This window comes from Rhinolophus ferrumequinum, chromosome 28, assembly GCF_004115265.2.
Source record: "Rhinolophus ferrumequinum isolate MPI-CBG mRhiFer1 chromosome 28, mRhiFer1_v1.p, whole genome shotgun sequence".
NCBI classification, from domain to species: domain Eukaryota; kingdom Metazoa; phylum Chordata; class Mammalia; order Chiroptera; family Rhinolophidae; genus Rhinolophus; species Rhinolophus ferrumequinum.
In genome coordinates, this window is record NC_046311.1 from 12,569,232 (window position 1) to 12,592,991 (window position 23,760).

General features: G+C 48.7%; 1 protein-coding gene across 1 annotated transcript in view; it reads left to right on the forward strand.

Annotated features, from left to right (window-relative positions):
* ALDH1A3 (aldehyde dehydrogenase 1 family member A3) overlaps positions 1–23,330 on the forward strand; it is a 34,833-nt gene extending 11,503 nt beyond the window's left edge. The window contains exons 4-13 of the mRNA XM_033100300.1: positions 494–623; positions 951–1,012; positions 3,574–3,702; positions 5,173–5,286; positions 7,849–7,951; positions 10,296–10,480; positions 15,655–15,819; positions 16,624–16,781; positions 17,883–17,957; positions 21,527–23,330. Of these exons, the coding sequence (XP_032956191.1) occupies positions 494–623; positions 951–1,012; positions 3,574–3,702; positions 5,173–5,286; positions 7,849–7,951; positions 10,296–10,480; positions 15,655–15,819; positions 16,624–16,781; positions 17,883–17,957; positions 21,527–21,599 (1,194 nt within the window). The 3' untranslated portion in view covers positions 21,600–23,330. The remainder of the gene's footprint in view (positions 1–493; positions 624–950; positions 1,013–3,573; positions 3,703–5,172; positions 5,287–7,848; positions 7,952–10,295; positions 10,481–15,654; positions 15,820–16,623; positions 16,782–17,882; positions 17,958–21,526) is intronic.
* The last annotated feature ends 430 nt before the right edge of the window (positions 23,331–23,760 follow it).

Here is a 23,760-nt window from a genome sequence, read left to right on the forward strand (position 1 = left end):
TTCCACAGCTGGTCAGCTGGGCCAAGAAGGAAGAACCCACGTCCTCCCTTTCTCTTTTGTTAGAGAAAGCCAGCCAGGCTTCTCTCCAGCTAACCTTCCCAGAGCTTCCCGGGAAGGCACCGACCTAGGTGGCCAGGTCACACAGCTGAGGCAACTGTGCTCCACACACAAGACCAAAGGCTAGTGTGTCATCCTTCCCGGTGAGGCTTCAAACAGCCTCGCGCCTGCTGTCCTTTGTGGGGATGCATGCGTATGCTCCGGCCGACCCCCAGCTTTCAGTGTTTTGAAATCAAAGCGTCCGTGACTGTCCAGGACAGGTCTCATTTTAAATGTAGTGTCTTGCTTTCTGAAGAGATACAGAGGGCTGGGAGTTCTGGGGAGCAATGTCCTAGGACCGTGCTCTCTCCCCCAGCCCACCCCCCTCCATCCTTGACAACCCGACCGGTAAAGAGAAAAGGAAACTGTGTGTGAGACTGACATCTCGTCATTGCAGACCCTGGAAACGATGGATACAGGGAAGCCATTTCTTCACGCCTTCTTCATCGACCTGGAGGGTTGCATCAAAACCCTCAGATACTTCGCAGGGTGGGCAGACAAGATACAGGGCAGGACTATCCCCACAGGTGAGCCGGCGCAGGCCTCTCGGCCTCAGGCGGGGTCTTTGACGGGCTCTGTCTTCCCATCCTTCCAGGTGGCCTCTTCAGGATGCCCCTGGTCTTGTTCCCCAGGGCATCCTTCCTAGTCCCCAAAAAGAAGTGGCACTGTGCCAGTCTTTCCTCTAAGGCATTTTCCTTTGGAAATTGAGTTTCAAATCGCTGCTTTGTGTAATAGACAAGGCTTAGAGCTGACACCATTGTGGGCTTGTTTCTTTCTTGTCTATTTACTATTTAAAGTTTTAAACCTAGACTAATACGAGTATCCTTCTTTCCTCCATGTAACCCCTCTTCCAGATGACAACGTTGTGTGTTTCACCAGGCACGAGCCCATCGGTGTCTGTGGGGCCATCACTCCCGTAAGTACACCGCTGTTCTAGATAGATCTGTGTCGATCTCCCCCCGACCCACCCCTGTGGTCTTTGGAACCAATTTCTGGTGTGGTCCCATCTGATGGCATGTGGTCAGTGGCATGGAGCTCGGTGCCGGAGGGTTATCAAGATGGATTAGACCCCATTCCTGCTGTCAAGGGGCGACGCCAGGAGGGCAACAGAAGGCAGCACAGATTCCAAACAGGGGGGCCAGCACCCCTAGGGTGGTGGTCTCTTAACTGAGCCTTGAAGGATAAGAAAGAATGTTCAGGAGAGAGGGTTTCCAAGCAGAAGGAATGGCCTGGGCGAGCGTGTGGGAGAGCCCGGGTGCCTTGCAGGACAGCTGGTACAGCCAGAGCTTAGGAGCCGGAGAAAGTGGGAAAAAGGAGGCATGTACATGTCAGGTGGCGCCTTGGCTGCCGAGGGCTCGAGACTCTATTCACTGGGCAGTGGGCAGCCAGGAAGGTGCCAGGGGATGCGACAATGCTGCTCGTCGGTTGGAGGAAGCCCCAGGCCACTGCAACAGCTGGACGGGGAGCTGGGGGACAGGTAACAGTGTGCAGAGAGGACTGGAGAAGCACTCCCTGGAGTCAAGGAATGTGTGCCCCTTCAGCAGACAGATTTGAGAGCCTGCTATGTGCCAGGCATGGCACTGCGATGCCAGGTACCGAAGATATGAAGGGAAGGGCCCGGCCTTTGCCCCCTGAGGAACTGGCTGGTCAGTTAGAAGGAGGAATCCACTGCAGAAGAAATGATAAGACAGGAGTCATTGAAGGGACAAGAAGACACGTGGGTTGGAAAGCATCTTAGGTGGTAGAGTTGTGGTTTCGTGGTTAACCAGACATTGGGGGTGAGTCCCGGCTGGAATTGAGCGGCTGGTGGTGCCGACTGGTGAGAAGGGAAGACTGGGGGAGAAGGATTTTGGGGTGCAGTGAAAGGAAAGGTGATGGCAATCCTGGCCGGGGACAACGAGGGGCTGGTGGGTCAGCCTAGACGTTTGCATAGTTGGGTCTGGGGCTCAAGAGGAGGCCCGGGCTGGAGGTGGGTGTAGTCAGTGGTCAGCCCAGCGGTTCTCCTGCCCATCAGGACTCACCCAGGGCTCACCCAAAGAGGGACGTAGAATGAGAAAAGAAGAAGGCCTGGGGCCAAATCCCCAAGACCACCAGGGACCTCACTCAGAAGCCCAAGCAGCCAGGGGCAGGCTCATCCCAGGGAATGAATCCATTTCCAGAAAGAGTCTGTGGCCAGTAGGGTCATACCCTACATAGAAATGAAAATAAAGACAGAGACCCAACTCTTGGATTTGCTCACCGAGAGCAGTACCGAGGAGTTTCAGGGACAAAGCCACATTGCAGGGGCTTCCGGAAAGGGAGCTGGGCACGTGGGTACAGTTCTCCCAAGAAGTTTCAATGCGAGAGAGGGAAAGGAGAGGCTAGGAGAAGTGGAGGCCAAAGGAAGGTGCATATTTGTAGGATGGGCGAGGTGACGGGAATTCTTTGCTAAGGAGTGGGAATCCAGCAAGAAGAGGGGACCCGATCACTAGTGGGGAACAATTCCTGCTGTCATTTAGCCGAGCACACAGGCCCTTTAGAACCGGATCTTGTGGTTATCCAGTGGTAGGAGTATCGGACAGAGCTGGGGGTGGAGGTACAGGGAGAAATTTGAGTGGCCGAGTAGCTGTACCACTAGGTGGCCACCTCTGGTCAGCCCTACAGGGAGTGGTTTGCAGATGGGCTCTTCTGTCTGCATCGTTGGAAGCTCAAGAGCCAAAGGAACTCTTTTGAGGGTGGGGGTTCAGGACAGCTAGAATCAAGCAAACTGCACTGTCGGAGATACTTGGCTTCATCTCCTCTTATCAAAAGATGGTACTTTGAGAAACAGTGTAGCAAAGAGGACACACGCTTGGCTTTCACCTGCTGGTTTGTGACCTTGGGCCAAGGTGACCTCACTCATCTATAAATGGGAGTGATAATATGAGCATCTCATACTTGTTGTAGGGATCCAATAAGTTTTATGACGTGTTTAGAACAGCGCCTGGCTTGTTGTCATGGTGATGCCAGTATCCTTGTCTCTGTAATTGAAAGATGACAAGAAAAGCATTCCCCAAAATGAATTTCACAAAGCACAAGTTCATCGGGCCGGAGGTGGGGGGGTGAGTGGCGAGGGGTGGGGCAGAGGTGGTTAGTATGTATTCTGTGAGAAGAGAAAAAGCTTGTATGGCATCGGAATTTAGAAGAGGCAGGCCTCATTCCTGCAGGACTTTTCAGGGGCTTTAACATGCTGATGGCATTATAAATCCCTAAAAGGAAAAGGTAATACGCAGATAGCAGAATCCTCTTTGCAAAGAGTAACTGTTAGCCTCTCCCAGAATGCACTTTGGAAGGGCTGGGCATGAATGCCGTTCTGACCTTTGCACACTCCTATGTTACCCCTTGTACCCCAAATCTAGACCGTGCAAAGCAAGTGTCTTCCACAAAGGCATTGTTGGGCATCTGGGACAGGGTAGCAGGGTGGTTCCGGGCCCCCCAAGTTCCTATGCTCTGTTGCAGTGGAACTTCCCTCTGCTGCTGCTGACGTGGAAGCTGGCACCGGCTCTGTGCTGTGGGAATACCGTGGTGGTGAAGCCAGCGGAGCAGACGCCCCTCACCGCCCTTTATCTTGGCTCTCTGATCAAAGAGGTAAGGCGTCCAAAAAGAAAAGCGTGTATGTTCTTGATAACTTTCCCACTCCTCGGAACCAGGCCACCGTCCACAAGATAGAGCTGCCCTGCCAAGCTGTGCTGTGCGTGACAGTGCTCTCTGCTCTCAGTTGAGTGGGAAGGGAATGGCTCCTGTGTTTCACTTGGCAGGTGCACGTTCTTCCTTCTGCTGTGGTCACTGAGCTAGAAGAAACTCCGTTCCGCGCACTGATCCTCATGAGAACACTTATCTCTCATTCTGGGCTCAACCCTACATGTTAGGGCCAAATGTTTTCTCTAGAGAATTAGCAGGAGCGTCACGTGGGAGGGACTCGCTGTTTGGAGGTTCTTTGGGTCTTGCATTTGTGCTGTATGAAATGGTCCATGTTTCTCCCTCTGAAGTGGCTGTCGCCCAGCCAGATTCCCCCATGCTCTGCTCTCCAGCAGGCGATCGTCCCCTCTCCCGGGCAGCCACCACTCAGGGAAACAGTCGGCCCAAAGGGACACGCTGGGCAACACATTTCAGTTATTCTGTCCCCAGCTTGTATGTCACAAAGATGTAAAAGAAGAAACATGACAAAAAGAGGGATGGGAGAAAAGAGTGGTTCGTTTCCCTTCTCTACCCAGCTAATAGGCTCAGGACGTGTGACCTTTATTGCTTAGATGTAAGGTTGGAGCAGCCAGGAATTGACTGGCTTCCCGCTTTGGGACCAGTGATGTAGGACGCAAATAAGTCATGTTAATGACCCTTATAGAGTCTAAAATCACAACTGTTAAAAAACAGTGTCTAGAAAAAGGGAAGTCTGAAGCACCATGTCCTAACATCTTGCCTTTCTAAAATAATGGGTTTCAGGGAAGACACTAGGCCTTGGGGAATAGCAAGCCCCTGCTCGGTCATACATGCTGTTCTTAGTTAGTCAAGAAGCCTTATGTGTGCGAAGCGTAAAGGAGAAAAATGGCAGCCCCTGCCTCCCGGAAATGGCCACTCTGGGTGTGGCCCAGGTTCAACAAGCAAGAACTTTGAAGGAGTGACATCGTGTTGCCATCTGGAACATTCCTGGGGCAGATTTGAGATCCGACAACGGAAGCTCAGAAAGGATATTTTGCAGGTGGCTCTGAGCCTTGGGGTTTGTCACCAAGGAGACCCTTTGCCCAACACACATATAGACACACACAGGGAGACACACACACTGAATGGTGCCACCACCCTTTTTGCTCAGAGGCCTTTTTGGGGTGAAAAGGAAGGGGGTGTGCCTCACCCTGGCCCAGTCTGGACCTTGGCCCCTGGGCCGACTTGGTTTGGGTCTTGTGGGGGTGGGGGAGAAGGGGGTGACCTACGCCCAGATTTCCCAATGGGGATGACGTTCTGCTTGGGGACATCACTTAGCCGTGGCTCTCTCAACCCAAGGGCGGGTCATGGCAGACGCTGGTCCCTCCTCTTCCTCTGAATGCCGTCTCGGTTTCCTCCCAGGTCGGCTTCCCTCCAGGCGTGGTGAACATTGTGCCGGGATTTGGGCCCACAGCTGGAAGAGCAGTTTCTTCTCACCCTCAAATCAGGAAGATAGCCTTTACTGGTTCCACAGAGGTAAACCCCTCACGGGCTGTTGGCAAACGTGACTGTCGCTGCACGATTGGAGACCCGTGAACCCTTCCTTTGAGAGGCTCGACTATGATATATTCCCCTTCTAAATGTGACCGCCTTTTAGTACATAACAAGTCGTTTTAAAAAGTCACTGGTCCAGTTTCCAAACTAAATGAATAGCTCATAGAACTCAGAAGCCGTAGAAGAAACACTGTGTAGATAAGATATGATAAAAATGTAAACCATCCATATGACAAACAACATCGTAATCAAGGTTAGAAGATAAATAACAAGCTGGGAAAAAGACCGTCATCATTTATGCAGCTCCCCAAGGGTTCACGTCTGCAATATGCAAAGCACTCCTAAAAATCAATGAAAACATAAAAAGACAAAACTGAATGCTGACAAAGTGGACAGCTCAGAGAAGAGAAATACTGAATACCCAGGCAGCTCGACCTAGTTCACTGGTAATCGGAGAAATGCAAATGCAAAGGAAAATCACACTCTTTTTCTTTTGTGTGTCAGATTGGTAAAAGCTGAAGTCCAGTGCAAACGAGGCTAAGAAGAAACAGGCACTCTCTCTCCCTAAGGAGCAGAGCAAAGAGGCAGTACCCACCACAAATTTAAATGTGTAAAACTTTTGATTCAGAAATTCCATTTTGAAGTAACTACTTAGAGCAGGGGTGTCCAAACTTTTTTCAACGTTTTTCACCAAGGGCCCTATGCGGTAAAACACACAAACAGCCGGGCCACTCACTCGAGGTGAAGTACGTATTGCCTCACCTGGTTTTATTTAAGTAAACTAAATATATTTTTGGAATTTGCTGCGGGCCAATAAAAAATGGATCGCGGGCCTCAGTTGGCCCACGGGCCGTAGTTTGGACACCCCTGACTTAGAGAAATGCTCTCGTAGCATTCACGGACGTATTTTCCAGTATAGTATGTCTGTTCTACATGAGGTTTCACAGCCATTACAATGAGGGAAGCTGTCCATGATCAGTGTTGCAACAGACAAAAAAATAAACTGTAGGAAAGCCTAGTCAACGTGATCCCATGAGTAAAAGTGTGTGTGGAGAGAAACAGAAATTGTCTGGAAGGATTTCCAAGAAATTCTTACCGCTGCCACCTCTGGGGCAGGTCCTGGGACGAGAGGAAATGATAATGTTCCCCCTTTAATTTACACACATCTGTATGTGGAATGATTTTTAATGAGAGGTTACTTTCTCTACGTGAAACAGACACTTCCCATGCAATAAGTGTCCCTTATCTCTTAGCTGAGACCAGCCAGGAGCCCGGGCCACCCTCCTATAGCCAGCTGGACAATCCTGCCACCACCCTCCTTTGCTGGCCAGGGTGAGCAGTTACCAAAGCGCTGTCAGAGCCGAATTGGGGCTGCATGGCATTAAGGTGGCCGACGGTGCTTAGCCCACGGAATGGAACAGCAGCAGCTCCAGGCCTGGCTCACCGGGGAGAGACGGCAGAGAGGTGCCAGGCGTGGCTACTGCCAGCCAGCCGCTCACAAGTCTTTCCGGTCTCTTCATCCCACAGCAAAATCAGCCCTGCCCTGGCCCCGCCTGGCTTCTCTACAGAGAGGCCCTTAGGGCTGCTCAGGAGTGCAGCCAGGAGGGCCCCACTTGGCATCCAACATCATGGACAAGAAAGTGGCCTCTGTGGCTTCCCCAGCCTAAGTCCCCCTGCTGCATCCAGCTCCAAGAGCACTCCTCAGCCCCACCAAAGAATGGCCAGCCTGGGGCAGGCTGGTCTGGCCTCTGTTGTCTACCTGGGGACGGTCATGGTCACTGTGGACCTCGTCCAGACCGTCATTCACAAGATGGCTGATTATTAAAATGCACTCAACCCTTCGTTTGGGGAAAACAGCCTCAGCCTAGGAGGAGCCCAGCCCTGCCTCTTGCTAGCTGCCTGGGCTAGATCTCCGTGGGCTCACTCTTCCCCGAGAGTCTTCCCAGCTTGGAGTCCATGGTGCCTGGCTTTACTTGTCACCCAACACGAGTCACCAGGGTGTGCTGGGCCCAGCCTATGCTCCAGTGGCATGTGAGATGATAGGTGGGACCCTTCAGGTACATGCCTTAGTGTCGTGTTTCCAGAGAACTGACATCTCACCCTGAAGGCCAAAGTCGACTTCCCTATTCCCCTAATTCTCGGAGGCTCCCTCACATTACACCAAAGAGCCCAACTGAACAGTCTCCTCTACTGGCGAGGGTTGGAAGAGCCGCCCGTATGTCCCCTGGAGCTCTTTCTTAGATTCGCTGAATCAGCCTGCTGCCAGGAGGGGCAGCTGCACCACTAGCCAGCTGTGTGGCTGTGGGTGAATCACTGGGCCTTCCAATGGCTCTACTCCACCCCTGTACGTGGAGCAGCTCAGACCAAGGGTTCCAGAGATGCCAAGATGTCCTGGGAGTGTGGTGACAGCATGCAGGCCCATGGCACCTGGCCAGAGAGGCGGGGGCCCTGGCCACTCAGAACTCGCTGCCCCCCTGGGCTTCTGCAGAAAGATTGGGCTATCTCTGACCATGTCCAATGTTGAATCTGTTTTTCATCCTGAAGGTTGGAAAGCTGGTGAAAGAAGCCGCCTCCAGAAGCAACCTGAAGAGGGTGACCCTGGAACTGGGAGGGAAGAACCCCTGCATTGTGTGTGCTGACGCCGACTGTAAGTCTCTCTCTGCTGAGGCTTAGGGGGTCATAAGTCCTCCCCACTTCCTTGCCTGAATCGAGAACCAACTGACACACACACACACACACACACACACACACACACACACGACATGTTTTTCCACCTGGCTCATCCTGCCATAAATAGGCAGACAGATGATCAAATGCCAGCGTTATTGCTGATAAAAAGCTGTGTTGGAGGAGGGTGTGTCTTAGGTGGTCGCCAGGAGTCTGCCTGTTCCCGCCCTTCATGATTAAGTTTACCTTCCCTGTCCCTGTGGGGCAGGGGCCGTGATGACAAGGTCGCTTTCTGCAGAGGCCCGATGAAGGGGGAAGGACGAGAGGAGAAGGAGGAAGGCAGGTGGCCCCACTCAGAGGCGTCCATCAGTATTTCCTCGAGCTTTCAGGCTCTCCAAAGACTTGAGATGTTTCTTCTTTCTTTGTCTCAGGCCTTTGAGGAATCAAGGAGGACAGTGGCAGCTGACCCTTAAAAATACCCCCTGGTCTGGGTGCTTTCTCTGCCTCTACCACCTCCTCCATGGGAAAGCAACCCTGCCCAGCAGCTTAGGGGCAATTTGTGTCTTGCCGGAGCCTCATGACACAATATTGAAATATATGCTATTCTTGGCTGCCCTCTCCAGAAGAGGGAAGAAAGGACCACATCGGGCATTTATTCATCTGCTCACAGGGTCAGAAAAGGTGTGACTTCTCCAGTACCCTGAAGCACCTGTGCCTTGAAAAATAGCCTCCCCCACCTGCTCAGGGGTGCCAGAAATTCCTGTGGTGAAGAACAAAGCCTTGCATTCACCCTCAGATAAGGTTGGAATTGCAAATATCCCTGAGAAAAATGACCCTAGCACAATTTCTCACTAAGGTGTCAGTGGCTGATATCCTTCCTCTCCTGGAAGCTGGCTTTCAGCGGGATTGAGGACCAGTGAGGAAACAAGCTCCAAGGAAAGAAAGGGAAGCTGGGCCTGAAGACGGAGGGCTCTTTTTTCTTTTTTTTCCGGCTCCTTGTGGAAGCATCATTAGTGTTGCCAATGGTTTCTGGAGCCACGTGGAGCAGTTCTGGGTGTTGTCACACTGTGACCCACATTTGGAGTTCCCCGCTGCAATCCTAAAGGGCTAGCACCCGTGTTGGGCTAGGTGCTGGGTGCCCCCATCTGTGAATTAGCTCACCCTCTTTTCCTGCCAGGGAAGAAAGCTACAACTGAAACACAAGGTTCCTTCTGTTGGTCTGACAAGGGTCGTCAACATCCAGTGTAGCCAGCCATCTCCTACCCGTGTGGGCAGTGCCAGGCCACAGAATTAAGTGCTGCCGTATCTAGCATCCCAGGCCTGATATCAACAATCACATACCACCATCTCCAGCCCTGCAGCCCCCACCCAGCTCCCATCAGGAAATGAATTAGTTATTTTGGAGAAAAGGTATTTTTAAGTTGGCATGAAGAGGGCGGGGGAGCAGGGAGGGGCAAGAATCTTATGATACCATCCTGCTGCCGCAGTGACTGAAACAGAAGCCAGTCGGCCACGACCTTGTTCTCCAAACCAAGGGCGGCCTTCCTTGCAGTTGCCCCGAGAGCAATGCTGGCTGTCGGTGCGTCACCAGCTAACACCCCAAGAGTCGTTGTTTTTGCTCTGTGCAAAGGAAATCTGCGTTTCTTAAGCAAACGCCGGGGTGGGGGTGGGGGTTCTGCAAAACCATGGCTCACTAGAAGCCCCTTGGAGAACGTGAATGATGTCCCACTTATTCTTATCCATGAAGCAGAGCCCCGAGGAGCTCACTGACGCCCCTCCCCCATCTCGGTTTTCCTAACTGGTTTTAATTCAGTGCCAGCCCTACAATTCAGATTCAGCCCCTGTCAGGCAGAGTCAGGGCTTTGTTTTCTTTCACTCTTATGAGTCACACATGGTGTTATGTTACTTCATGAGGCCCTTCTGTTACTCAAGGTGGATGATTTGGGTTCCCTTAAAAGTTCTCGCCCATTGCTCTCCATCAACATTCAGCAAAGGTTATTCTACAAAACACCCGTCCTCCAGAAAAGGGGAGACGGGAGGGGCCCGTGGGCAATTCCAATAGGGATGGTGACAATTCTCTGTGCTTATTCCCATAGTAAAGTCACTGAGAAGTCCTGCAGCCAGGACCTGTTCAACCCCAGACTCTGTAGACCCAGAAGTCCTTTTGCCCATCCTCTGTGTTTGGGAAATGCCAAGGACACCAACTTAATTTCTCTAATCCCGGAGCCTGTTTTCTTGTGTGGGCAATTAGAGTTGCAGCTGTTGCCAGTCCTGTGCTAACGACATAATGGCCTGCTGTTGCCCCCACGCCCCCCTCCCTGCAGTGGACTTGGCAGTGGAGTGTGCCCATCAGGGAGTGTTCTTCAACCAAGGCCAGTGCTGCACAGCCGCCTCCAGGGTGTTCGTGGAGGAGCCGGTTTACGCTGAGTTCATCCGGCGGAGCGTGGAGCATGCCCAGAAGCGGCCCGTCGGAGACCCCTTTGACGTCAGGACGGAACAGGGGCCCCAGGTAACCTACTGACCCGGCCCTGAGCCACTAGGGTGCTCTGGTATTCCAGGGTCCCTCTCAAAGCTCAAGGGAGGATGACGTGACCTGCCACTTGAGGCTTTTGTTTGGACACTGACCAATAGTCCGATTCCATCAGGTCTCAGGGGTTATGAAACGGGGCTGGGCACACAGAGGCTTTGCTCTTTGCAGAGGTAATGCCACACTCGAGGCTGCAGGAGGGAAGCTTTCCGAGTTCATAAGGCCATGTGCCGGCACCCTCTAGCCAGAGGACGGCTTCTTCTCTGAGCCACCGGGGTCCCCAGGAGAGGGCCTCAGGCAGAGGCTGTTTTACCTACAGAAAAGGAATTGTGACTCTGGCCAGAAGGTAACAGAGTACAGCGGGAGTGCCTGGAGCTGGTGGTCTCCGCCTAGATGCCTCCGAGCCCCTATTCTAGGACAAGGTGACCGTCAGAAGCCAGTAAATCCCAGTGCATGAAGCTCAGGGCGCGGGGTGTATTGCCAGGCACATATCTCTGGAGGCCGGGTTTGAGATGCCAACGACAGGATAGAAATGCTCACAACCATGAGGTTTTGTAAGCTCTTAAAAAGGGCACATCCTGTGTCACTTTCTTACTAATTCTGCAGTCCAGCACATGGACCACTATTTAAAAGAGGGCAGCCTGACCATCCCATGCATTATTGAAATGGAGCTCGGCTGCAGCTCACTTTGCTTATAGCCAAAGTCCAGCCAGGCCATAAAGTTTCAAATCACATGTCAGGACTCAGCCACTCCCTTGCGTCTGTCCCAGGAGCTTACCACTTACCCACTGCACTGGCTCTGGGTGTTTACCCAGGAAGCTGCCGATCTGAGCACACATTGGCTCTGCGATCTTGTGAAAGTTCCAACCTCAGTTTTCTCAACTGGAAAATGGGAGTCATTGATGACTGGTAACACACAAGGCACTATACAGGTGATATATTATAGAAGGGTACGCTCGAAAACTATATGCTTTTACTCCTCAATGTCACCCCCATAAATTTAATACAATTTTTTTAAGAAGAAAATTTCAAGGCACCTATTAAGTTTTTATGCTAAGTGGGGAGCATTAAATGACAGGCTCCCTGATCTAGGTGGCAATGAATGACGGCATGACGTCAGGACATTTCACGCAGGTTTTTCTTGACCTGAGGGAATGGTCCGGTTAGAGACCGGAAAGAGGTGCTTTCTGGCTGCCGTGCCCACCCTTGCTGTACCCCAGCCCACATGCTCTGCAGCTCTGATGCCACGTGACCCTGGTGGAAAGAAGCATCTTTGCTTGGGGCCAACACTCCCGTCCTGCCTGGCCTCAGCTCCAAACCCAGCGGCCCGTGACATAAAAGTTGTACAGCGACTTCGGTTGGGTTCCAGATCTGAATGCAAACACAGCTACAATCCACTGTGATTTTAAAGCTAATCCAGAGTCCATGGGAAAACATGTGAGCTGATCCCGTACGAAAGGAAATTCTTTCACCCCATCATTATTCGTGAGTCTCTTTCCAAGGCTCCAGGCTTGACTTTTGAAGACAGATACAGAAACCTCTTCCAAGAGAGAAGATCCTAGCAGAATGGGTGTTGATTTCATCAGTGCTTTTGATGCTTCTGCTGAAAGTTCTTTTGGAAAGCTCACTTAAGCCATCCAACCTCAGCGTATTATTTTAGGATGCTGTTGGATTTTTTTTTCTCTAGAAGTGCTTTTTCATCTACGGTAATGAGATTTTACTCTGGGAGGACTTGCAGCTGTCTAAATAGTTGGGTCTGTGTCATGCCTGTAAAACAGCTCGCTGACCTAGATCCATGACCACTGCAGGCCAACGGCTCTGCAGGCGAAATGCTCCAAAATCATTCAGGTTTACTTGGCAGCTGAGCAACGAGGCACATAAACATCACGCAGGCCACCTGGCAGGGCCGGATCCATCGTCCTCCCCAACAGGCCAAGTGCAGCCTTTGACCGGTGCTGGGGGGGCCGTATTTCTCTGTCTCTGGTCCTGCACTTCCGACAGGCCCTCCTTCCCACCCTGCAAGCCACCAGCTGACGTTTCATGGAGGAGTATTAGATTTAAACAATGTGTTCATGTGGACTTGCCAGGGATTGCTGAGCAGGCGTGCGGCCTAGTCGTGCACGTCCAGCAGCCACTCAGGACCTGGAGTTTGATGAAGCCAGGAAAGCCCTCTCCGCCTCCCAGGAGGGAGAGAGAGCAACACCTGCAGCTTTCAACTTAAGCCTTAGACGTTGAGAAAACCTGGAGATGTCACTGGACCGTTGGTGGCAGTTGTGTGGATTCCTTTTTTAAGTGGGAGTACATACAGCTGGATCAAAACCCAAGACACATGTGTCATGCCGGGCGTCCGGTGGGGGTGGGTCCTGCTTGTGGACATGGCACCCAAGCAGCTGTCACAGAACACCCCTTTGGGGGACTCAAGGTAAGGAGTGCTCTCCCCACCCCTACGAGTCCTTCTTTTTCAATCAGTGGGACTCCTGCTCCTGCCCAGGCCCTGTCCCCAGTGCCCTCCTCTTTGGCTGGGAGAGAGCGAGCTTTGAAAGGTTGGCTATGGCTGAGATTTTTAGACAGAAAAACTGGTTTCATTTAAACGACCTTAAGCCAGAAAAACAAGTCCCACTCCCCACATAAGAACACAGGACATGGTGAGGCCAAAAAGGAACACCAATGGAGCCAAAGATAGGGGAGTCATACCACTACAGTCTCACTGGTGGCTGTGTTGTCGACACAGGAAGCAGGAGCCACACGATCTGCAACCTGCCGTCCGCTTCTCTACCAACCAACCAACCCCACTTGCTAGCTGCAATCCGCCGTGCTAACTGCAGTCCGCGCTTGCCAGCCACCTCTTCTTGCTAGCCCCCATTTGCTGCTAGTGTAGCCACAGCAGTTATATTAGTGGCCAATGGCTCACTGGTTACAGCTGATGGCCAACTAGCCACAACTGATAGCCATCCAATCACAGTTGATGGCCATTTACTACCTGAGCCAGCACCTTTCCACGTGAGGCCGAGAGCCTGGAAACTGCACTCCTGGCTCTGTCTCCACAACATGTAAAGGTCAGTCGTGGGAAGGCTCCATCATCCTCCCTGCTCCATTCCTAGGCCTGGTTCTCACCCTTCCCTCCAGAAGTGCTTTATGTGTATACAAGCAAATATGAATATAGGTTCTGATTCCCCCTGCTTTTACCCAAAAGATAACTGGGAGTCTATACTGTTTTGCACCCGGTTTTTGGACTCAACAAGACACTTTAAGAGCATTCCATCCAGTCTATGGGAATATGCCTTCTTTTGCATAGGTCCATATGTATGAATCCACTAGGATTCAAATGACAACTGCTAGTGAGCCTGTGGGTGTGTGCAGAGTATGTGATTTTGTACATGGGGGGGAATCCATGGGACAGATTCCCCAGGTGGGGTGGCTGCGTGAGAGCACATGTGTAATTTCTACAAGCATCGCCCAGTTACCTTCCAAGAGGATGAGCCAACTTACGTTCCTGCCAGCCTTGCAGGAGCTTCTCTGTTTGTCTAGACATACTAACAGAAAGTGGATAGGTGCCCATCTGATAGTTTAAAATGGCATCTCATTTGGCTTGAATATGCGTGTGTCTCTTATATTGAGTAAGGTACGATATTTTATCAGATCTTCAAAAGCCATTAGCATTTCCTTTTCCATCCGCTGTGCATGTGGTTTGCATATTTTTCTCTTGTATTCCTGGTTATTTTTCTTATCACTTCTAAGAACTCTACCTCCTAAAGAGATGAGCTCCATTTCTATGATATGACTTGTCAATTTTTTTCCAGTTTGTTTTGCTGTTTGACTTTGCTTATGATGTTTTTGCATGTATATAATGAATATATATATATATATATATATATATATATATATATATATTCAAATTTATCAGTCTTTCCTTTTTGGATTCTGGATTTCGAGTCATAGAAAGGCCATCAGCTCTCCCAGTTTATGGGGGCATTCTCTCACGTGAGTGAATTTGAAAACTTTTACGCTTTCATTTTTCATGCTTAAGTCTTCGATCTATTTAAAATGTATCCTGGTATAAGGTGTGAGGTATGGATCTAACTTGGTATTTTAACACTGGATCCACACACACTTCATAAGAGAACCGGTCAAGGGACATGCATGTTTTGTGCCCACCCCTTCTAAGAAAGCCAGCCTGCCCCAGGCACAGACGGTCATCCAAATGCACCATTGGGTTTGCTTGTTTTTCTGGTTTAAGGTCGTTTAAATGAAACCAGTTTTTCTGTCTAAAAATCTCAGCCATAGCCAACCTTTCAAAGCTCGCTCTCTCCCAGCCAAAGAGGAGGGCACTGGGGACAGGGCCTGGGCAGGAGCAGGAGTCCCACTGATTGAAAAAGAAGGACTCGTGGGGCTGGGGAGAGCACTCCTTACCTTGAGTCTCCCAAAGGGGTGTTCTGTGACAGCTGCTTGGGTGCCATGTCCACAAGCAGGACACACTGGCCCGGGAGATCCCTAGACACTCATCCTAGACAAGGTAGGAGCTGTCTCCCCACCAACTGAGGAGCAGCCCCTCCACCCGACCTAGAGTCTCGTCCTCTCTGTTTCCAGGGGTGCTGAGTAAGCTGGTCAGCTTGCTTTCCTTCTCACTTCTCCTCTGCACCGTGGGTGGAGATCAAATAAACAATGAATGCATTTTTCGTATAAGTATCTCCCAAAGATTGTTTGGTGGATGTTTCTCCTAAAGAAAATAAATAAAATAAAAAATAATAAAAATTAAAAAAAAAAATCCTTCCTTGTTTTTCAGAAATTCCAATTTAACTGGGCACCCTGTAGGTTTATTTGCTCAATCTGGCCACCTTTGCAGGCTGCAGCGAGTTGGCAGAGCAAAGAAAGTGACCGGTTCAGGTCTTGATTCACCCTCGAATTTGCTTAATATTATGAAGGGCACCAGGCGTGTGAATACACCGCTTGCCCGGCGAGCCTGCGCAGAGCCTAGCTCCCCTCTCCCCAGCTCTCGGAGGAACGTGTGAATCCAAGGCACATTTGTTCTATGAATTACTACTTGGCCAGAACTTTTCGGATAGGACAGCCGACCCTGTTGAAGGTTGTTGGACACATAAAGTGGCAGCCATTTCCCCGAAGGAACCTGGACTGTACTTCCTATTGTGTTTTTGCAGATTGACCAAAAGCAGTTCGACAAAATCCTCGATCTGATCGAGAGCGGGAAGAAAGAGGGAGCCAAGCTGGAATGTGGGGGCTCGGCCATGGAAGACAGGGGTCTCTTCATCAAACCCACGGTCTTCTCAGAAGTTACTGACACCATGCGGATTGCCAAAGAGGAGGTACTGGGGCTGCAGGGGAAACTACAGCCCAGGGGGCCTTGTGCTGAGCTGGGGGGCCAAGGGGCATGGCTTGGAGCTGGGCCTTTCAAACAGGGGTCTTCGCTGGGCCAGAAGTCTTTGTAAGGGAATCGTTTTGCTTTGTGGTGTGTCCTTGTTCCTCTCTGGGGTCCTTGGGGAAGCCATCTTGCTCCCCTGCCTCTGGAAACCATTAGCCCTGTATAAAAGGTGATAAGTATGTCCTACACCCCCTTTCCCACTCATCACTCATGTTTCTGTCCTACGGTGGAAGGCTATTGCCACTTGTGGGTTTTGCCAGGAATCGTGGACATGGGTCCTTTGGGCCTTTCATCCCCCAGACTGAAGTGAAACAACAAGTATACAAAGAATGCATCACAGAATTCTCTTTGAAGTTTTCCATCATGGTCTCCTAGGAAATGGTGTGAATTAAGGAGACCTCATAAGAGTGTATCTCTAACTTTGTCTTTCAATCCCATGCCTAAGCTAAATGGAAACCGGTTCCCGCCTGGGTACCAGGTGGTTGGATCCTGGGATGTGGCCTTTTGGGACACATGCAAGAGTGACTTTCTCCTTGAGATTTTTGTGGGTTACTAACATGATGGCGTAAGACCCAGCTCTTGAAACTTCCCCGTGCCAAGAGCCTCTTGGGAACCTGGGAAGGTATTTCGGCAGGCTAGTTATAAATCATGCCGATATATGAAAAGGCATACAGCAAGGAAATGCCTGCTCGGGGCTTGTGTGTTTCATGATGACATGAAACACTGCCTTTCCTGCCATCAATCGTAGATTTTTGGACCGGTGCAGTCAATACTGAAGTTCAAAACTCTCGAAGAAGTGATTAAAAGAGCAAATAGCCTGGAATACGGACTCACAGCAGCTGTGTTCACCAAGAGCCTTGACAAAGCACTGAAGCTGGCCTCCGCGTTAGAGTCTGGAACCGTCTGGTGAGTAGGGGATAGGTGTGGCTGGCTTGTAGCTTCATGACTCTTTTATGAACAGAGAACGTGCAGTCATATATTTCAGGCTTTGCTCTATCCTTCCTGACCACCTTCTGAGCTAGGTACCATTATTGTCTCCATTTTGTAGATGAGGAAATATAGACACAGAGAGGTGAAGTGACCTGCCCAGGGTAACACAGCTGGTACTTGGCAGGGTGGAGCTTCGAGCCGGCCATCCTGTGCTCTGGACCATCCTGCAGGCTGCCCCTTGGAGTTCACTCCCTCCAGCTCTATTTTTTATTCTGATTCTAAAAGCAGCCCATACTCTTGTATAAAGTGTGGCTGAAAGTCCCGGCTTTCCCAACAATTCTACAGATGACCTTGTCCTCATTTTAAAGATAACAGTAGATGATAAAGATGAATTGGGACTCGGGGAATCCTACAGCCAAGAAGAACTGTGAGGTCAGGTCTGTCAGGTCAAAGCTAATTCTTCTTCCACCATGCCATAATTTTCCTCTCCTTTATTCCTCTTTGTCATTCCCTTCCTATCCCAAGAAAAACTTTATACTTAAGAATATTTACATTTCAGTTTCTGGTGGGAAGAAGGAGAAGGCAGAAGTTGAAAGCACACCGCTTTAACTAGTAAAGCTTTGACCAAAAGTCAGTCTTTACCACCTCAGGGTTGGTGTAGATGCCTGATCACTGCACTGTACGCCTGAAGCGGAAGCTGAACAATAATGAATGTCAACTACAATTTTATATATATATATATATGTATTTGCAAGAAGCGGAGTACAGCATTAGGAATAGAGACAGTGGAAATGTAATCGCTGTGTGCGATGTCAGAGGGATAGTGGATGGGGAAGGGGGGTTATCACTGTGTGAGGGGTATAAATGATAAATGTCTAACTATTACATTGTTTTGTGCACCTGAAACTAATTAAAAAAAATTTTTTTTAAAAAAGAGTATATCCTTAAAAAAAAAAAAAAAAAGTCAGTCTTTAGGCAGCACTCTGCATCAAGCACCTCGTCACTAGAACACCTGCACCTGAGATACAGGTGGGTTTCCTCCAGGTAGCCGTAAGCATCTTTTCATTCTTTCTCTAGGATCAACTGCTACAATGCCATCTACGCACAGGCTCCCTTTGGTGGCTTCAAAATGTCAGGAAATGGCAGAGAATTGTAAGTATTTCTGTCCCTCTTCGCCTGCTGGCAAGGGGAATAAAGCATACAGTAGGTTCACAGGGTAGTGGCCTGTGTTCCAGTCCACTGACCCTTCCCTTACCCTCTGTGTCTCAGTCTGGGTCAGCCGTGTCATGTGGCTGGTGGTCCTCTCCCCCTGGGCCTGGTCTGGACCCCTCCCTTTCTCTCTCCCACTCCTGCCCTTCCCGCCTTCCCCTTCACGTGAAACTCCCTCAGGCCCCAGGACCAACCTCCAGCCTTGGCTTAATGTTTTCCGAATCACCCACCCCATGTGGGGACGTTCAGTGGGTATTTGCCAGAGGTTCATTGGATGTGGACACGGGCAGAACTGGAGAAGCCCACTTTTTGCCAGATGTGGGATGTAATATATATAATATAATCCCTTTTTCATGCTGGATCCCTGTGCCGTGGATTCCATGGTTTTCCCATCCCAGCCGCCTGGCCTGCCTGGCGGCCAGCTGCCCCTCCGGGACCTGTTCCTGTGCAGGTCTTGAGAAGAAGCCTGTAGTTTCTCTTCCTTCGGGCTGTTTTTCTTGGTTCTTTGTTTAGCTTTGCAATCACAGTAATACAGTGACAGAAAACCCCACACGGTAGAGACATGGCGAGTCAGGGCCTCCCTCCCTGGCCCTTACTCACACTTGGTAACCACTGTTCAGCCATTTATGTGGTTGATTTGTCCATTCATTCGCTTGGCAAATATTTACTGAGCACCTCTAATAGGCCGAGCACATGTTAGGCTCTGAGCGTCTAGCAGTGAACTATATTGTCACTGGTCCCTCCCTGCTCCAACCGTCTGCTTCCGTCTAATGGAAGAGGGCTGGGCTTGTGGATGGCCGTGAGTGCCAAAGCAGTGGTGACTCGGTGACAAACCAGTTAGGAGAGATGCCACAGTGAGTCAAATGAAAGTGGCAAGAACTTGAACTTGGGCCGTGACTGGAGGAATAAAATGGGGTGATCCACACACTTAATTTTACAGGAATGATTTCATACGGCACTTTACTAGTTATGTGCTAATTCGACACGATTTCATCACTGGGTTTGCTTGTCTTGACTAAGCTGATACATCATTAATTACTTTGAATTTTTATAATGCAATACCAGATGCTCACTGCTCACTTTTAAAGGTGATTGTGCATTTTCTGTGCATACGATGGATGTAAATATGTGTGTTCTTTTAATGGAAGTTAACTACAATGAGCTTTGGATATCCGTCCTATCCTTCTTTTTATTGGTGGTCTCCTATGATGGACTTTTTTTGTTATTTCCAAGGGGTTTTGCTGTTACAAACCATGCTGACACTCTTCCTTATGCACGAATCTTTATTCACTTGTGGGAGATTGTGTTCCAAAAATTGGGTAATCGGACACATGAAAAATGGGCTCCCCACTCATTTGGTTTGCATTTCTTTAATTGTGAGGAGGTTGAGTACCTTTTTCACACTTATTGGTAACCTGTATTTCTCCTTCCGTGAAATGTCTATTCATAGCTTTTGTTGATTTTTTGATTAGTTTGTTTGTGGATTTTTTATTGGTTTGCAAGAATTCTTTGTACATTAAGGAACACGACACTGTTTCTCACAGAGGGTTACAAATATAATTTTTTTCTAGTTTGTAATTTGTCTTTCGGGAGTTTTAAAGTGGGAGTTTCTGCTCTAAAAAAGTTGAATTAATGTTCTGCGTATGGCTTTTATATTTTGTGTTACGTTTGGAAAAGATTACAAAATAATTTGCCCATATCATGAGTTCTTGAACTATTTGGTCTAGGAAACAACCAAAAAAAAAAATCTTAATGACATATTCATAATAAAATAATAATATTACTTTCTATCATTCACATAGTAGGTAAAAAGTAATGGTATTACTTTTAATAAAGTAATAATACTCTTTACCTAGCACATGGTAGGCGCTCTATGTGAATTATCCCTAATTATTATAAGTACAGGAGGTGATGGTGTCCCATTGTACAGATGAGGAAATTGAAGCTCAGGGAAAGCAAAACCTCGATCTAAGCCAGGTTCTCCACCTTGAGCTCCATCAGAGTCCCCTGGCTTGTTAATCCCCTGGTTTTTCAAAACACAGATATCTGGGTCCCACCCCTAGATTCAGTAAGTAGTTTTCTGTTGCTGCTACAACAAATTGACACAAAGTTAGTGGCTTAAGCAATATAAATTTATTATCTTGCAGTTCTGTAGGATAAAAAACTGACACGGTCTCACTGAGCTCAAATCAGGAGTTTGCAGGGCTATATTCCTTTCTGGATACTCTAGGGAGAGAATATGTTTCCTGGCCTTTTCCAGCTTCTAGAGGCTTCCCACATTCTTTGGCTGCTGGCCCCTTCCTCCATCTTCAATGCCAGCAATGTCGCATCTCTCTGACCCTGCTTCTGGAGTCTCATTTCCCTCTGACTCTCCTCTTCTGCCTCCCTCTCCCCTTCAAGGACCTTTGTGATTATGTGGGGCCCTCCCAGATAATCCAGTGTAGTCTCCCTCTTTGAAGGCCCACTAATTAGCAACTTTCATGCCATCTGCAACTTGAATTCCCCTTTAGCCATGAAACCTGGCGTGTTATTCACAGGTCCGAGGGATGAGGACAGGGTCCCCTTGGGTGGGGGGTACTATCCTGTCTACCATGGCAGATCTGGGGGCGGCCTGAGACAGCATTGTTACGCTGATGCTGCTGGTCTAGGGGCCACACTTGGCGACGTACTGATCTAAGGGACGAGATGCAATTCTGTCTCAAGACTTTTCTGGTAGATTCTCCGGTGACCCTTCTGCTTCCACCTCTTTCCTCAAACAAGTACACATTTTTATTAACATTGGAGCGAGAGTTGTAGAGGCATTTTAATCTCCCCAAAGCTACCTCTCGATTCTGGGAAGGGGAGTTCCCCTGAGGATGGCCCATGATGCCTGAAAAGGGTCGCCGGGGCTCCCTCGAAGGCGGCGGTCCCCCCTTGGATCCAGACTCTTCTAACACCTGCCCCCTCAACACTCAGCTGGCCCCATTCTCCTTACGGCTGGTCCCAAGCTGTGGGCTCGGAGGACAACTCCAGACCCTCCGTCTCGTGGACCCCCGGCCCCACCCCCAGCCTGGAGCTTTAGGCCTCGGCTTCAAGTGGCCCCAAATTGCCATCTAACAGTCATAAACCCTGTGCAATGTCTGTTCCCCTGCCCCACTCCTCATTCATCCACGAAAACCCTCTCTTCCCACTCTGCACTCCCCACCCAAAAATTCACCTCTTTTATTAAAATCCCTTTTATCCTTTAAAGACAAACAAACCCTAGGCCTTCTGAATATTTCAAAAGCATCACACACAAAAACCTTGGTATTTAAACTTAAGTTACATATCCAGTTACTTACACTTACTAACGGTGACACAAGCCTGGCTATCGTTCTCTCATGTCATTGCATGGTGACCTTTGACATGAGCTCCAAACTGCCCAGCAGTGTCCTAACATGTCCAGCACTATTAGAATGCAGTTCCTGAGAACTGCTAAGTGACATGCCCATTTTACATTTTCCTCTTTTTTTTTTTCTTTCTCGTGATCGCAGAGGTGAATATGCGCTGGCCGAATACACCGAAGTGAAAACCGTCACCATCAAACTTGAGGACAAGAACCCCTGAAGGAAAGGTGGGCTCTTTCCGCAGACATTTGACAGCTGAATGTGGCAGGTCAACCTTGCTGAAGAAACAAACTGCATTTCTGACTTTCCTGGCATATTCTCTTCTGGAGTCCTTACATCTCCTGGACGTGAACGATTTTTATTTTCCTCTCGCACTCCTGTTTCGTTGACCAATAGGTTGGGTGTGAAGTTGCAGTCCTGCCTGGGGATGGAACTGTTGACAACTTCTGTGCTCCCTTTTCAACCAGGTCCATCCCCGGGACAGTTAAGAGGCTCAGGGCGTTGTCAACAGGAAGTGGTATTTGAAGTATCCAGCAGTCGCTTAAAAATGCTCTGCTGACTCTGACTCCGGTAAGAATTTGGGGAAAACTCCGTGCGTGTTCTGGAAACAGGGCCCTGTGCCTGCACCCCTCCCACTGTTTAGTGGGAAAGCAATAGCCCAAAGTTAAAAAAAAAAGAAAAGAAAAAAAAGGAAAAAGAAAGAAAGGAAGGAAAGCAGAATTGGGATGACCCTATGTCTTTGGGGACTAAATCTTGACATTGACCATGGGACTCAGCTGACATCCAAAAATACTGCCTTTGGAATATGACTGAATCACCAGCCCATAGAGCTTATCTAAATCTATGTCGCGGGCTACCTTAACCAAGGCACTTTCTGAGGCAGAAAGCGTCTCGAGTGTCACAGTCCCAGCTAAGGAACCAGCGCTCTGACACCACAGCAGCATAACAAATCCTAGGATAATTAAGTCCTGCAGTTTACAAACCAGAGCTGTAATCAGCTTTTACAAATTACGCATTTCTGCCACTTGCATTTTAATGATTTATGTAGTTTTCCTTTACTTCAGTCGGGTTATCCATTTTAGATTAGGAAACCATGCACACCTGGAAAGCCCTGGTTTGTTAAAGTCCTATTTTGATGTTAATTCATGATTAATTAACAAATAACACTTGGATTCTATGGAGGAATTGGGTCTCCCATCAAAGTTGTCTGTTACTGCACTAAACAAGTTGGGAATTTTCCATTTCCATTTTGTGTATCCAACTCCTGTGCAATTCCAAGATTTAACTTGGAAAATGGAAAGTGTTCCCATACAGCTTTAAAAAAAGCAAAACCAAATTTGAACTGTGTTCTGCGGATGCTTTGACAATTCCGAACGAGTACTTTTCGAATGGTGCTTATGTTTGAGAATGAAATTGCGGGGGGCCAGAATAAAATGAAGGTCTATGTCAAAACCAGTGTGTGTATGAAGAAAGTCGTATATGAAATGGGGTCGTCATTGTCAGAAATATGCAATATGCCATTCCTCTTTTCCTCTACGTCAGTTAACGCTTATCACTTATACTGTCAGTAACTTGTTAAATCAGGATTTGACTCATACACTGAATTTTCAGGATTTTATCTCAAGTAATTATAGACACTAATCTCGATAGTAATACATTAGAGGGTTCTTATTCTTTCATGTACGATAATGCCTTTAATATGAAATGCTACATTATTTATAATTGGTATAGATAATGTATCTTTTTATAGTTGTAAGTAAACAGAGGTGGTATATTTAACCTTCTGTAATATACTGTGTTTAGAAATGGAAATCTATATAGTATTAGATTTCACTTCTTTGAAGGTTTACTCCTGTGGTATGGCTTAAAAATCGATTGGCCTGGGAATTCTGATCCTAACTGCAGATTGTGTTAACAATGTGATGATAAAATAAATTGGATATTTGACAAACATCATATTTTTTTCATTTAAGGACTAAACCCTTTTCAGTTCTGTGGCTGATCTTTCTCTTTCTTAGACCTTCTGTTCAAAATGGCTTGTGAAAAGCAGTATCAATACTTAAGAATAAAATCACATTTGCTCATTTGGTCAGGTCTAGCGTTTACCATGAATGTGACGCCGACTTCTATGGCCTTGGGGGTTAACCAGGCAGTGAGCTCGGCCTCAGAGGCTCTGCGTCGTAGCTGGCAACGTTTAAACTGTCGTCTAAGTTGCTGGAATCTCTTGTTGTCATTAAGTGATGACGATGTGTGATGTGCAAAGTGGTGGAGAAGACTGAATGGGATTCAAAGAAAACACTACGTTCCGTAACTGTGGATGAGGGCGTAATTTACCTAAATTTCTAAGGCTTCGAACCGAGATGCCTCCATCACCGAGTCGA